This window comes from Copidosoma floridanum, unplaced genomic scaffold (genome assembly GCF_036245765.1).
Source record: "Copidosoma floridanum isolate Cflo_tuat_1 unplaced genomic scaffold, Cflo_Japanese_pri ptg000013l, whole genome shotgun sequence".
Classification (NCBI taxonomy): domain Eukaryota; kingdom Metazoa; phylum Arthropoda; class Insecta; order Hymenoptera; family Encyrtidae; genus Copidosoma; species Copidosoma floridanum.
Window position 1 is genome coordinate 27,019,414 of NW_028321890.1, and position 15,886 is coordinate 27,035,299.

At 32.6% G+C, this 15,886-nt stretch overlaps 1 protein-coding gene across 3 annotated transcripts; it reads left to right on the forward strand.

Annotated features, from left to right (window-relative positions):
* Window positions 1-5,076: 5,076 nt before the first annotated feature.
* Window positions 5,077-13,686, forward strand: LOC106647299 (uncharacterized). 3 transcript variants are annotated; one of them, XM_089591065.1, is made up of 5 exons: window positions 5,077-5,205; window positions 9,812-10,055; window positions 10,125-10,396; window positions 10,472-11,048; window positions 11,823-13,686. In XM_089591065.1, exons 3-5 carry the CDS (start codon window positions 10,330-10,332, stop codon window positions 12,214-12,216), a joined length of 1,038 nt encoding a protein of 345 aa, XP_089447191.1. In that variant the 5' UTR covers window positions 5,077-5,205; window positions 9,812-10,055; window positions 10,125-10,329; the 3' UTR covers window positions 12,217-13,686. The 3 variants fall into 3 exon arrangements, with proteins under 3 accessions (XP_089447191.1, XP_089447190.1, XP_089447192.1); XM_089591064.1 differs by having other exon boundaries at window positions 9,826-10,055; XM_089591066.1 differs by lacking the exon at window positions 5,077-5,205 and adding an exon at window positions 8,733-8,867 and having other exon boundaries at window positions 9,826-10,055.
* The last annotated feature ends 2,200 nt before the right edge of the window (window positions 13,687-15,886 follow it).

The following is a 15,886-nucleotide window of genomic DNA, read 5'->3' on the forward strand; positions in this document are numbered from 1 at the left end:
GTTAACATCGGCCTCGTAAGGGGGAGGACGCTTCGCCTGTTCGAGGTAGTGACACATTGCTCGAGATTGATACGTCGTCGATCACGCGACGAAGATGCAGTGACAGATCTAGTCTCAAGCCTCGAGTCACTGCTGACTGAGACACGAAAAGGCCAAGTCGCTTGTCAGCCATTCCCGCAGGATTTTTTTTTCCTTTTCTTCTTTCTTGCTGCTCCTATTTTAACAACTTTGGTGTATTAAAATTTTTTTTGTAGTATTTATACATTGATGCTTTTCTTCTTTGTTTATTTTTATAAAAAGCAATTATTCTTTTGAGACTTTCAGTGATTCACTTTTGTATAATAAAATTGATAAAAAAAGATGACGAATGCGTCTATAGGTGCGTATGACAGGGAATAAAATGGGCGTTAGCGCATCATGAGATGAAGCATGAGCATCAGAGGGTGAGAATTTATGAAAATAATTAGTGTAACATACTAACAAAAATTGTAGAGCACCATGCTTAAATAATAAACTTAAATTTTCTACTATAAAATATTCTAAAAATTATCAAATTTCAAACAATGATTAATAAGATTTATAAGTAAATGTAGTATACCAGAGGATTTTATCGAAAGATATAAAAAGTCTCTCTTTCTTGTTCAAAAGATTTTCACAAGCTGATGGAAAGGAATAAAATACCACGGTGCACACTTTTATACTCAAGAGAATTGGGAGTTTGGCGAGTTATTTCTTAACTTTAGTCCAAGAAACCTTTTTCAAACTTATTCATTTAAATTCAGTTCAAAAAATATTTTTATAAAATGTAACATTGTTAACTAGAAATTTTATGATAAATATAAAAGTGGTTATCTTCTAAATTTATTGGGTTACGAAAAAAGTGAGATGTTAATTAAAAATCATTAATAAACATTAGATTTGTATTACGCACGATCATATTACTTATTATGCATGCTATTATAAAAGCATTAATATTCAATGTCGTACTTCTTAAGAGTAATTATTGACACATTAACAAATTAACTTAAAGTAAAGGACTTAGTAGACTATCATCTTTATCTATTCAAGTTAATAACTAATTTGTTCTATGATTTCTATACATAGTGCAAGTAATTAGTAGGTTTAATGGGTTGTTCTCAAAAGATTCACTTGATTTCTTATGAAGATCTGTTAATACTTCCAAGAAAAAAATTTTCAATCTCGTATAAATTTTATGGAAAATTGTTTTTTCTGTGCATCATTGTTTAGTGGTTTTGCACAAAATACTACATTACTCTTACCAAGTCCCAAAATATTTGACAATTGACTGACTAAATCGTAGAAAAAGAATCATCTGAATTTTTTAATCTTGTTAATTTAATTTTTTTTTTTAATGAATACCAGAATTTGACACTATGCATATTTATCGCCAAACGTATATCCAAGTGTAAAAAAATTTATATTTATTATCAGTATCTTTTATGGTCATAATAATTTGTATATCATTAATTAATCAAATAAACAATACTCCGTTACTAATCTGAAACGTATTGTAACATGACACATGGTAAAAGCTACAGTGTTACATACACAAAGACAGATGTATAGTGTAAAGTTCAGTATAGAGGACGTCAAAGTGTTGAGTCCAAAAATATTTACTTATTCCTGTATCCGTAAAAGTGAATTAACTATAAATCGATAGCTTCGATCGCCGAGCTTTTCGAGAGTGATGACTCACATTGTACTTTCACAAACTATAGAAACTGAGAGCTAAACACCATACGTTACTCACAGTTATTGAAGTTTTAACTTTAATTTTTATCTGACAAAAAAAATAATAAATTTGGTTTGTTCTTACAGAGCACATTCAATTTTTTATAATCAAACAACACTAATTGACTGCCTAATTTTATGTATCGAGTCATGAATTTTTATTTTTATTTTAATTTGTAAGTTAATACACTTGATTTTACTAAAAACAAATCGTTATTTTCCACTTAAATAAGTATAATTTTTTCAAATTTCGATAAGGCGTAATTTGTTTTGTATTGTATAATTTAGACAATTATTATTTAAAAGGATCCTAAATCTTAATTAAAAAAAGATAAAACAAATTTATTTCTAATTTACCTACTGATTCCCATAAATGTGCAATTATTGTTTAATTACCAATACTTATCTTTGTATTATTGAATACGGATAATTTGTCCAGAGCTAATCTTCAAGGCACTTTCCACGAGCTAAATCATTACGCGAACCCCGAATACATGGCAATTTTTATTTAAATTTCTAGCACTCAAGAATTTGACGATGAAATGTAATTAAAAAATTCACAAGTATACATTGTTGTACAAGAAAATGTTGAATTTTTGTATACTAAGGCTTAGATTTTTAACGTTTCCAGATTAAAATCTCTTCTGGCTTAATATTTTAGACTACAAACAACCACTGCTGGAAATATTTCAGAATTGTTTTATCACAATCTCTATTCAAATACTCAAGTAATAGCTAGTTAAATTAGAACTTGCTACAATTTTTAAAGCGTTGTTCATGGTATTGAAAGTCTATTTTTCGAAAATAATGACCAATTATACGTTATTTTGAAGGTACACTCACATTCAACGTACATAGATGTTATCTGTAATCCTCTAGAAATCGGCCCAGAAAATACATAAAAGTATGACCTTATATCATTTCTTAAAAAGAAACAAATCATGTGAATTACGTTCGTAGACTGACTTTGTAAAAGAGCTTACACGACGATGATAAGGTTAATAGCAATTGTCTTAAAACGGCGGGTGAGCATATCATTTTCGTAGAAAAAAAAGTCGCAACTACTGGTAACAAAAATAAACTTCCCCAAAAAATAAGCTATACCAACCCAATTAGGACGATAAGCTTATAAAATCGAACATCTTCCTTAGTCCTAACACATTGCTCCTGTCGCAGTTATCTGAACGCTCCCACCCACGCACCCGACGGCGGTCCTCTGATCTCGGCTGTCTTGTCGCGGTATGCCGTCGACGAGGATCCCACACCTTATACTACACACAACAGCCACTAACAATGTACAACGCAATAGGTGGAGGAGGCCGAGGAGGGTGCACGTGTACATAAAACGATGCCCGCACACGCAAGGGATGATATATTATCGGAGGCTGTTTGCACTTTGAGAACATCGCGAGCGAACGAGCGGGTGGGCATAAAAACGCTGACTCATTTAAAGCAGCTCCCGGGATTGCTCGCCGTCGTCTATCTGTCTCGCTTTCTATCTGCCCCCCGCGCCTCCTTTTCGATCTTCGCATAAAGAGGAAGAGCACGAGCTTTCGCGAGCTTACGCGCCGATGTATACCTATATCATTCTTTTCCTCGCTTGTTCGCTTTTTTTTTGTTCATCCTCGCGGTTGTCTCTCTTCCTCGCAGGGCAAAGGGAGAAGTAGCGAAAGAAGAAGAAGCAGCAGCGGCATCGTCTCGTGACTCTCTTTTCTTCCGCACCAACGGCGAGCAAACTCATCCTCCGGCAACCAGAGCTGCCTCGAACTCCTCCCTACTCCCCCCGACCATCCTATTTTGCCACTGCTCCTTTTCTCTCTAATAGGAGCCTTTCCTTTTTTCCCATCGCTCCCTTCCTCCGCTTCTGTTCCTTTTCTCTGTCTCAGCCCGATTTTTTTTTTTTGCTGGCTGCAATCCTCCTTGGCTTTTTCCGGTTGGCTTTTACTCTTCGACTTTTTCAACCCCCTCCCCCTTGGCTCTCCGGTTATAATTACGATTCTTCGTATAATTTTTATTAAGACTAATTAATTGCAATGGCTTGTATAATACAGTTCGGTAACTGCCCGTTATTTGCGCGGCTAAGAGGGCAAAGGCCACGCGATAAATTAATGGATCCCACCGCGGCTTTCCTTTTTCTTCGCTACCGTGGTCGAGCTTGCATGCTTAAGTGTCCTCGCTCTAGGATGTTTTGAATAATCCTTTGGGTAAACTCTCGTGGAAATTAAAAGTCACGGAATCCGTTTTTTTAAATTTAATTTAATTTTTTTCATTTTACCTGTATATTTTATGAAATAACAAAGCTAACATTTTCCTTACATCAAATTCTAATAGAGAACAAAAGACATCCAAAGTGTAATGGCACCGATTAATCTTCCGATATGTGGAATCTTCTGTATACCTTATCCGTCCCACAAAGTCCAGAAAAGATATGAGAAACTCACTTGAGCATTAATTTTTTTTTATGTACGTCATCGATGGACATCCTCATTTTTTCGAACACCTACTGCGTAGTTTGCTTTTGGCTATCCATCCGATAACACTACACCCAATTATGCGTGTACGCACACCAGGAGAAAACTTGGAGTTCCTTTGATGACACGTGTTATACTTTTCTAGTCTTTTCTACACGCAAGGCAAAGCTGATTATTTTTTTTCTACGTTCCTTTAAACATCTAACCGAGGTTTTTTCTAGAGAATATGCTTTCTGTTTTTTTCTTGTGACACTAAATCACACTCAAATCCATTCAACGATGGACGTTTTGTAAATGTTCATTTTATAACTGACCATAATAATAACGATTGTGTATTTAATTATACTTTCGTTTAATGGTGAACAAATGAAACTTGCATTTTTCATGTGATTATTAAAATTGTAAGATCTGAATTAAAATACATTTATAATTTTTAAAATTGAATCCTTACTCTAGAATTTTTAGTAGAATTATTTTTACTTGAATTAATTAAGAGATAAATTTGTTGTAGCTACATTATAAAGTGTCAATGCATTTTCATATTTTTCATTTCAAAGCTAAAAGTCAGAGCATCGAGTCTTTGTTAAAGTTCATATGAATCATTTAAACATCTATAATGTATTATTATTATTATCTTTGAAAAATATTGAAAACGTTGATTAGTAAATTTCGTGGAAAAATATAACACGCCACTCATTAGTTGCTTATCAGCTTCGAGGAGTCCGGGTTCTCTAGAAACTTAACTGTGTGAAGACATTTGTTTATAAGTGTAAGTGACAACTTATCAGGTAAGGCTGCAGGGGAAATCGACACGAGCCGGCCGTGTAATTGTAAGGTAAAAGAGGGAGGGGAGTATACATTTTAGTGGTATTAGTTGGTTAACGTGGCCATCAGTCAGCTCTTGGATCCCAGTCGCTAAGTCTAATTTTTAGTCAGACGCTCAGAGTTCTCGTGAGGAAACGTCGACATACTTCGTTAAAAGGTTAGTAGTATCAATGTATGTTACTAAATAAATATCATCATCGCATGTATATTTCACTGTTGTTAATTGAGTAGAACTTTTAAAAATTTTTAATAGCTTTAAAAATGATTTTAAATATTGCCATTATCACAACGATTGGTGTTTTTGGTAAGAACAAGAAAAGAACTGGAATATAATTTCATTTTACGATAATGTGCATGAAACGTTACTGTGGTAGTAGTAATTGTATTTAAATCATATTTACACACAAAATGTATTGTCTCAAGACAGGTACAACTAGTCCACAACTTCCACTCTTATCCGGCGTAAGGGGAAGAAGTTAACATCGATTTTTTTTTTTTTTTTATCAAAAGTTGGCAGTCTTACAATGGTAACTACATCGTGCGGAGCGCGTGCAACACAATTAGTGAAGACCGAATATATCCTACACAAAGTTATTCTATACAATTACAATAGACTAGGTAATGCCGTAACATACACACACACACACACACACACACACACACACACACACATTTTCACTTTCATTATTCACTTAGATCAGAATCCTGCACATAACTGATCCGATACAAAAATTTACTACTTATAGATAATTACAGAAATTTAATACTAGACGTAAATCTGCACTTAATAAATTTTCATACAAACATTTTCTAATTAAAACTATTTTACGCTTAGATCAAAAGACAATAAAATATTTTTAGAGAGTAGAATCCGGTTCGAGTAGATACTATTGACTAGAAATGTGCAAGTTTTTTTCATAGCTACCCCTTTTTCGAAGTACAAAGTTTTTGAATGTTTGGTTGGAGGTGAGTACCTAACTATCTAATAAAAAATTTTGCACAATAAATAAGAATAAGGTATGCATAAGTATTTCCATTTATGTGATTACAAGTAATAATATCACTTATTCTAGTTTGGTCCCGTTCATTGCATTTCACATTATACTACGTAGAAAAAAAAAGAAAGAGTTTCTGGTTATAAGCCTATGAACATATATATATTCAACTTATTCAATAGAATTTGACTGATTCTTCAACGCTGCTATCTCAGTAAAAATATCAAAAATAACAAATTTGTATATTTAAGTATTCATAACTTCTCCACAAAGAATTAGCTCAAAATTTTTATTTTTACTGTTGAAACTTAACAAAACTTTAAGTAACATATTTTTATCAAGCCCATAATTATTCAATGTGGGGATGTTGAAACTATTTTTTATTTTATTTTTATTAAGAACATTTACTATATTGTCCACACTAGCTTTTGTTAATCATGTATAAGATAAACAATTATTTTAATGATGCAAATGTTTATCTTTATAATTTTATTACATGATTTTTGAATTACAACTTATAGTTTTCAGTACTTAACTTCAACAAAAATCTATCATTTGCAAAATTAGGTAGAAACAGATAATCTAAGCAACCAAGAGACCATTTTCAACGGGTGGATAAATTAAAGTGACTAAACGTATCTGCATTTTAATTATGTAATATAACGTTCAACCGAGTAGACAGAGTCAATGCGTGAGAGCAAAATATTTAACCTGCCCCCATGCCTGATAGGTGACGGCCTGCATACGACAATGTGTTTATGTGTACCAACGATCCCCAAGAAGACTAGAACTAACAAATTACTATAATCTGGCAAAAGACTAGCACCATTCAACGTTTTTCACGAAGAACAGCATGTTTTATACTTTTATGATGACCATATTGACGTGTTAATCTAGACAAACTGTTACACTGCTAGTTGCACTCTAGCGAAGAGTATCATGGTACATTGCAGTCTAACAAAGAGTAGGACGATTCGATATACTGTATGGGTAATTTATAATGAAATACACGTTAATAATGGAGTTTACATATCTCACGGCTTATAAGTTGGCGAAAGCAGGTCAGAGGGCGTTAGGGGGAAGAGCCTTCATCCAATGACATTAAAGCATTAAAAAACAGAAAGTATGTCTAAATATACAGCACCATGTTTGGAAGACATATACATGAAGAAATTAAGCTTTTAATTGATATTCAAAAATTTGGGAGTTGGCGCGCGGAGCACGCAGGGGGCGAAGCCCCACTAGAAAGTATATGAGTGCGGCTTCGAAAAAAGAACCTCTCATTAAGAACAAGAAGTGTATATAAATATAAACACTTCCTATTGTAAATGGGAGGTTTTTTTTTCTAAAATCCTTTGAGCTGAGCTTGTCAACTCACCACCCCCATAGGTGTAAAATATACTCTAGACCTATTCCTATAACTAATTTGCAGAAAAAAAATTTCATAATAACACAATAATCCAAAGAGAAATCTATGTAAGTTAAGATTAACAATTTTTTTTGGTTTCCTAGTGAAGTAACTCATATAGAGAAGTAAGATTTTTTTGCAGTACTTGGGATACGTTTTCTGAAAAAATTTCTGTAGTTATTCCACTCTGCAGAAATTGTGAAAAAAAACTATTAAGAAATAAATTCAGCTACGATTTTTTAAGGTATATCAACTACAGTAGGTATGATCACTTATTTTTTTGCCCTTAAAAAAACTTTGGCAAACATGTTGTAATTTTGTTATACCATTAGTTTTAATACAGCTGAAAAAATTTTTGAGGTCATCTTATCCCATCAACTAATTTATATGTGCACCTTCTTATTTCTGTCTATTTAGCAGATTTGGGTAATTTTTCGCTCACTCTTTTCTTTCAGGATTTTGAATTGTTAAGATTATATCATTATACAAACCTTTACACACTATTCATGAGCATGATGTATGAGCATATAAGCATACAAATATGCAAAACGTTTTTTAAAATTCTGGCTCCTGTGAAGAAGCTTTTAATAACAAATCTTTAAAAAGTATAGAACTAATTTGATTTTAGTGTGGAATTTGAGATTTCTTTACGCTATGAATAATAGTTCAATTCCAAAAAATAGCTTAATTTTAATGCCCGAAATACATTTTTTTGTATATACTATAAGAAAACTAACTATTTAAATTTGTGAACAAGAAAAGGTATCGTAACGTTTTTTTAGCATTTACAATTCATAAATTTTGAGCTTAGGAACTTTTTCTTTATACTTATAGTAACGAATATTAAACAAAAAAAAATCAGGTAATCTGGCCCCTGGGAACTACAGGTAACATGTATAATATTTTTATGAATGAAACATTTAAGAAAAAAATTAAAAAAATATAAATGGAATTTGGAAATTGTTGTCTTAATTACTCCAGAATCATATCATTGAATATTAAAAGAAGGTCAGTATATGTACATGGTAATAAAATGAAGTACACCAGAAAACATAAGCAGCTATAAATTTCAAATTATAAAAAACATTTGTGTTGGATACATTACTGTGACATTACAATACTTCAAAGAACTGTAAGGTTTGCTACATGATAAAGTTTTATTCGATTCTAGTTTATTTGTAGTAAAATATGATCATCAATAGAATAATTTTCTTATCACTATATTTATTACCATATTTTTGAAAATACGAACCTATGTTACGTACGATAGCATATAGCTATACGCCCGTGCGCCCCTCCTAGCGTGCGGCCCGTGCGGCCCTGAAGGATGGAAAAGCAGGAAAGATAACGAGATAGGAGCTGAGAGTGAGGGGCAGTCAGAGAATACCTAGCAAGAGAGTCGGTCGAGTGTAAAGGGTAGGTCCTTGGCTTCGAACGGTTAAGATTAATGCGCCTCTTCTCTCGTTTTTGATAATGAAGTACTTGATCCTAACTCCTTGTAATTATTTCGTGAGCACCCCGAGGCCATAGAGCCCACGTAACACTTAGTCATTGATCATGTATGTGTATAAAAACATTATTTATAATATATAATATGTAGATGGTACCACATGAAATATGCAAACCTATACTTATAAATATATGAGTTGGTGTACGAGAGCGTTAAGTATTCAAGTAAAGTCATGCACTTTCACATAATACTTAAAGATAAAGTATTATTTACTAGTAAAGACACCTGTGAAATTTATTAAATAAGCATATTATCATATGGTATTGCTTTAAAGAAGACACATACAATCAGAGATATACACATTCGTATTAGTGGGTATAAGTTATGAACTACGGTAAATTATGTACATTCACTAATTCACATATTTATATGTTATTTTTTTATGTGCATGTATATGTATGGTCTATAAATGGTACCTTTGGCCACCTGTGTACTAAGTTTGTACTAGTGCCGTTAGACGCGCCTCACACATTATTATAAGACTACCAACTTTGTTATGCAGGACAATATAGATTTTTTGTTTCTATTTTTTTTTCATCAAACAAAACTTTAAAAAATAATAAATAATCGCGACTTTTACGAGACTGAGCTCGCAGAATTTGAAAAATAAATAAAATGTGTAGTTCCTAGCTTATTTACCGATAATATATTATTTTACACATTATAAAAATGAAACAATGAATGCATGCTAAGCGTATACACTAATTTGTTTGGAACTAAAGTTAATATTGATTAAATTTTTTTTTCTCAACGACAAAAATTACTAAATATTTTTGTTCCATGTGTTTAAATCAATTCAGAAAATACGCTGTATAATTTATCTTTTATTGTACTATTTGGAAAACAACAGTCTTTATGTTTCAGAATTTGTACAAGACAACAACATAAGTATTCTGGATTCTCTAAGCGATATAGAATATGGATGCAGTCTAAGTTGAAATATCAACACTGTTATTGACATAGTAATTGTCATCCAGCAATAATTAGTTGTACACAGATCAGTACCAGCACTGATTAATAATAAACACTTGGCAGGACTTTCTTAATAGTATAGACTTTCTATAAGCTTATCAAGTGATTTCCAAGAAATAACAGTAAGTAAGCCTGTAGTTCTTTTCTTAGTAGAGGATAGCTATGATACAGTAAGTTATTAATAATTTCAGCCAAGTGTATAAGTTCAGTGATTGCGGTGGATCCTAACACGCACCATTGACGTGTTTACAGGCATCTATCATCTTATAAGTAATTATAAAGAAAAAACTACATTAGTTATCCAGTACATCTTAAATACTTGACTGAAGTTCTGCTGCAGACCTTTGTTGCATCGGAATATACCAAAAATAAAGTAAAGTTTTCGCTGCAGACAAAATGGACATTCAATATCAACAACTCGATGTTGTTCAGGAGCAACAGGTTCAAAGTCAGAAAAAGAGAAGTAAGGATTTTATTTACATGATTATTTTGATTGAATATATTTAAATGTACAAAACATTCATTTTAATACTTCTAGACCAATCTGCAAAGAAAAGAACAAGAACTGTATTTACCTCGACGCAGCTTATCGAGCTAGAACAGGTTTTTAACAGTAACAACTACTTGAGCCGGTCAAATCGATTTCACGTGGCACAAAAGTTCAATCTTACCGAACGTCAAGTTAAAATATGGTTTCAAAATCGCAGAATGAAATTAAAAAAAGAAAAGAAAAATTCTCCGGATAGCAAAAATAACATTAAAAAGAGTCCGGCTCCACGGACATCTACGGCAGTGCTAGGCTCGGTGGGCGCTATCGGAGGCACCGAAATTCTGCAATCCCCACCTTCATTATATGGACAGCAACAACTGTTGTCCTCGTATCACCAGCAAACTTTTATACCATATCAGCAGGATCAACAATCGCAGGCACCTCAGCAGTCAATGCATTATTTTGAACTTCAACAACAAACATCGTTGCACCCATACGCCCCCAGTACGCAACAACTTGACGATGCGGAGCAGCTGCCATATCCATCAAGCGCTGGAGCCTTAGCGCCTACAACTTTTGCCAACGAGGTGTATAATAATTCGTCTTCTGGTGCTAATTATGCTAGGTAATGTCAAATTTTATTTTATTCTTTTATTGTTTTTGAAATTTCTACAAAAAAAAAAAAAAAACAACACTAAAATATAACTTTTGTACAATTTTTTTTTTTTTTTAATTTGAAGACATTTTCTTGGCGAATTCCTAGAAAGATTTTGATGTATTCTAAACCTGACCAAAATTACATTATTGAATTCAGAAACATTTGTAACTGTCATTCGCAGAACAAAAACAGTTATCAGATATATGAAAACACTTAACAGTTAACAAGATCAGCTAAAAATACTAGTAATTAAACCGTCTACAACAAGAAAAAAGTAAAAATAAATAAAAATATTCAAATAGAAATTAAATCAAATAAAAGTAGGTGTAAGCTTAAAATATTACACGTTTCTTAATAACTTTGCTCTTTAGTTTATTACTGTTTTTCATTCACACTGTATTAAATAAGCTTTACCAAGATATTTTATAGAAAGTTTTGATATAGTCAAGATAATATTTGTTTGTTGTGATTTCGACTGATGCTCAACGTGCGAACCGTAAACATTGAACAGTTAAGTAGATGAGCTCAAAGCGTAACAAATTCTAGAGAAAAAGTCATTAAGTGGAGAAAATTTTTTATCTACTGTTATTTAACGATTGTACGAGAATAGACGGTATTAAAAATTTTATTTAGCATTTAGACGCGTCAACTGAGCTTTTGATAATTCGAAAATAAATGTTTGCAGTTTCAAAAATACAAGAACCGACCACTAATTAGTTATCATTTTTTTTCCAACAACAGCATGGACATATACAGTAAAAATACAGTAAACTATATCAACAACTACAGATTAAAAATGAACGTGCTTGAACAAGAGCAACAGCTGCACTTGCAGCAGCAAAAACAACTTTACTCATCCATACAACTGATGCAACAGCCCCAGCAGCTACAACAGCTACAACAACAGCAGCAGCAACAAAAACAACAACTACAAGTTATTCCACAGCTACGGTCACAGCATCATCATCAGTCTCAAATGACCTTGCAACACTCGCAACCGTCTCAACAACTGCAACAGCAAAAACGACTTGGACTTCAAGAGTTTTATGGAAGTTATACCTGCAACATGTACGACAATCCGTCAGAGCATTTCGTAACTGATCCACCCAGCGGTAAAACTTTTAAGGAATTGTAGCTTATTAAATTTATATCATTAAGTTTAAGTTAATTTTTAATATATGACTAAGAGTTATACTATAAGACAAGACAGTAAGAGTGTACCTTGGTATTATTGGCGGCAGGCTTTCTGAGATACCAATTTACGGATTAATTTCAACAGCTACGGATGAGCCACAAATAGTATCGCTAATAATATCAATCATACACTTTTTTATACTGATTGACTGTGTTGTAATTTTTTTGTGTTTTAAAATTTATAAACTTTCGTTTTCCTGATAGACTATTGATATTGCATTTATATTATGCAAGTTGTTAAGATTGGAGAACGGAATTTAAACTTTTTTTATTCTGTCAGAGCACTATCAATGATACATTGACACGTACATGTTATATTATTAGTATATTGACATACATAAGTTATTATTTAATTTTTATTCCCGAAATGCTAAAAAGCCTTGACTTCATATAAATTCAATGGACATGATTTGAATAATTGTAAATATGCTTTTAATGCTCATCATTCTTAAAAGAATTGATGCTGATTTATGAAGTCCATTCCAATTTTTAAATCATGTGCGTCAACGTAGAAAGTTGTATTTTAGAATATAAGAAAATTTTTAAAATTTATATTTTTAGTTTTGATCGGTTTGTTGTTAAAAAAAAAAAAAAAAAAAAAAAAAAGAAAAGAAAACACAAATCAAAAGAAACATTTCGTTTTTCGTCGAAAATAGGTGTAATTCTAGAGTAATGTTTTTATATTTTTGCAGTCAAGTAAATTTTGGCTCTGAAAGAGAACTTTTATAATTTTAAAATGTTAGACTTTAAAATTGTAAAATTATTTAAAATTTACATACTGTAGTTTTTAGCAATTAAATAGAACCTTTAGCAGTACGAAGCATGACAATCTATTCAGTACACTATGCTATGGGATACATTACTAAAACTAATATCAATACATAAGTTAGTTGTAAGTGCATGGTATAATTTTTAAACATAATATTTTCAAAAATTGTACAAAAAGGTGTGTATAACATATAAAGTTGATAAAAAAAAGGATCATTTGTTTGATCTAAATGTAGAAAAAAATGAGTAAGCCAAACAATGAATAAAGAACAGACGAATACAAGCAAGGGGAATATATGTTCAAGGGTACTCGACATATCGTTATAGTCACGTGAAGAAAGTTAGTTTTACTACGAAAGAGATACGCGTGCCAGTGATATTAGGTTAAAACACATAAACTTTGATATATTCGAGGACCCCGCTGACAGGCACCATACTGCCACAAGTATCCAAACTATACGTGACCTGAAACTTTCTAGCAGCACCTTTGCTACCCTATTATTCCAGCACGCGGCTTGTTCAGTTGGTAAACGCGCCGATTTCGCTTACTTTGGCTTTTTTTTGTACGCTTACAAAGATCTACGTTTACGTAGGTAAGTTGTAAAAAATGCGTGTAAGTTAATAATAAGCTTTTTTTTTTTAATTGTAAGTTGTATTCAGATTTTAATAAAATAAAATATTAAAATTTAAAAAAAATTCGCATTCTTTTTTAACGACCTAAAAAAAACCTCCAATTCTTGAAAACTAATTAATAATATTTTACCAAAAATAAATGATGCGTTTTGAGACCAGAGCATGTAACACAATTTTATACAAAAATCATCAAGTTATGGAGCTTCTTATTATTTAACTTACTCTTTTTTGTTTGCCACACAAAAATTATTCAAGCGTATCTGGACTTTTTTCGTAAATATCTACTGACAAGAAAAGTTATGTAATGCTCCAGTAAAATACATATTATTTAAGATTTTACTACATTAAAATTTGTTGGATTAGCAATGACGAAAAAATTTCATTGGTCCCATAAGGTGCATATAATTGCACTCTGAAAATTGTAATTTTTATTTACCTCTAAAAACTGGTCAACTCCACTAAAAAGCATTCACAGAAAATTCATTAATAATAACATCATACAAAGCTCTCGTTGATGAGGTACATGGGTATTGACTACCAAAATTCATCTCAAAAAGCCCTAGGGTATTTGTGCACTGACTGGTCAGTTAGAAGCGAGTGTACAAGAAAAGGCACGCAAACACAGAGAACGAGAAGACAGAAGTTACCCTCGTACTTGCGTAGAGGGTTTTCTGCGTTAACGCAGGCCTGATGTGCTGCTTACCACCGAGAAGATAAATGAGTTTGAGGTGAGAAGTTGGCCGATAAATACCCAAGCGCGACACAGCGTTTGACCATCAGCACGCGTGCGAGCCTTTATTCACTTACTTTAGCGTACGTATGTACTGACTTGTAGTAGAGCCCCCACAAGATATAATGCCTTATGCACTGGCTTCGGGTTAGTTGCGAGAGCTATTCATTTCCTCTCACTCTCCCCGTCTCTATTTTCACTAAAATTCATTTGGCTTTTACTTTTGAGCATTTGAATTTCTCTTATTTATTCCTTGATTCGCTTTTCCTTGCTCAGATATTTTACGTCTGTTACGTCCGTATCCCGTAATGTTGTGGTTCATTGCTGAAAGATTTTCTCTCTGAAAAAACTCTCATTGCAATTTAACGTGAAAGTATCAATTTTTCAAATAGCCCACGTTAAAGCTCCTATCACTTATTTTTAACATTCACGGTGTATTATCATAGACAAAGAAACTTTGAAAAGTCGATTAGTAAATATCGTAGAAAAATATAACACGCCACTCATTAGCTGCTTATCAGCTTCGAGGAGTCCGGGTTCTCTAAAAACTTAACTGTGTGAAGACATTTGTTTATAAGTGTAAGTGACAACTTATCAGGTAAGGCTGCAGGGGAAATCGACACGAGCCGGCCGTGTAATTGTAAGGTAAAAGAGGGAGGGGAGTATACATTTTAGTGGTATTAGTTGGTTAACGTGGCCATCAGTCAGCTCTTAGATCCCAGTCGCTAAGTCTACTTTTTAGTCAGATGATCTGAGTTCTCGTGAGGAAACGTCGACATACTTCGTTAAAAGGTTAGTAGTATCAATGTATGTTACTAAATAAATATCATCATCGCATGCATATTTCACTGTTATTAATCGAGTAGAACTTTTACAAATTTTAATGGTCTTAAAAATAATTTTAAATACAACTACTTTAGGAACGATTGATGTTTTTAGTATAAACATGCCTAGATTCTCATGATGATATTCTACATAAAACTCTATGATTCTGGCGGTAATAGTATTTAAGCCAGCATACAGTTTCAAGCAACGAACAAGTTACCAGTAATTTCCACCATTAATTCAAGTAATTGAGACAGGTAATCTATTTTTTTTTTTCGTGTGTAAGTCCAGTGTTTTCTATGGATTTTAACTTGCACCGTAAAGTATTTGCAAGAAAATATCATCATATTGGCAAATATAGTACGTAATTCTAACAAACGTCGAAGACTTTGCTGAAGCACCAAGCCTTTGTCATTTTAAAATATAAAAAAAATCAAATGAAAAAGTTTTTGCTCCAAAAGTTCGCTATCTAAAAGAACCCGATGTTGCTCAAAAGCAAGGGCCTCAAAATCGGACAAAAGTAAGCATTATAGTTTTATTATTTTTTTGATTAAAAAAATATTAAAATATGTACAATATATATTTTGATATTTCCAGACCAATCTACGTCCCAGCTACCCAACAGTTTGATGATGGATGACAGATACCGTATCTG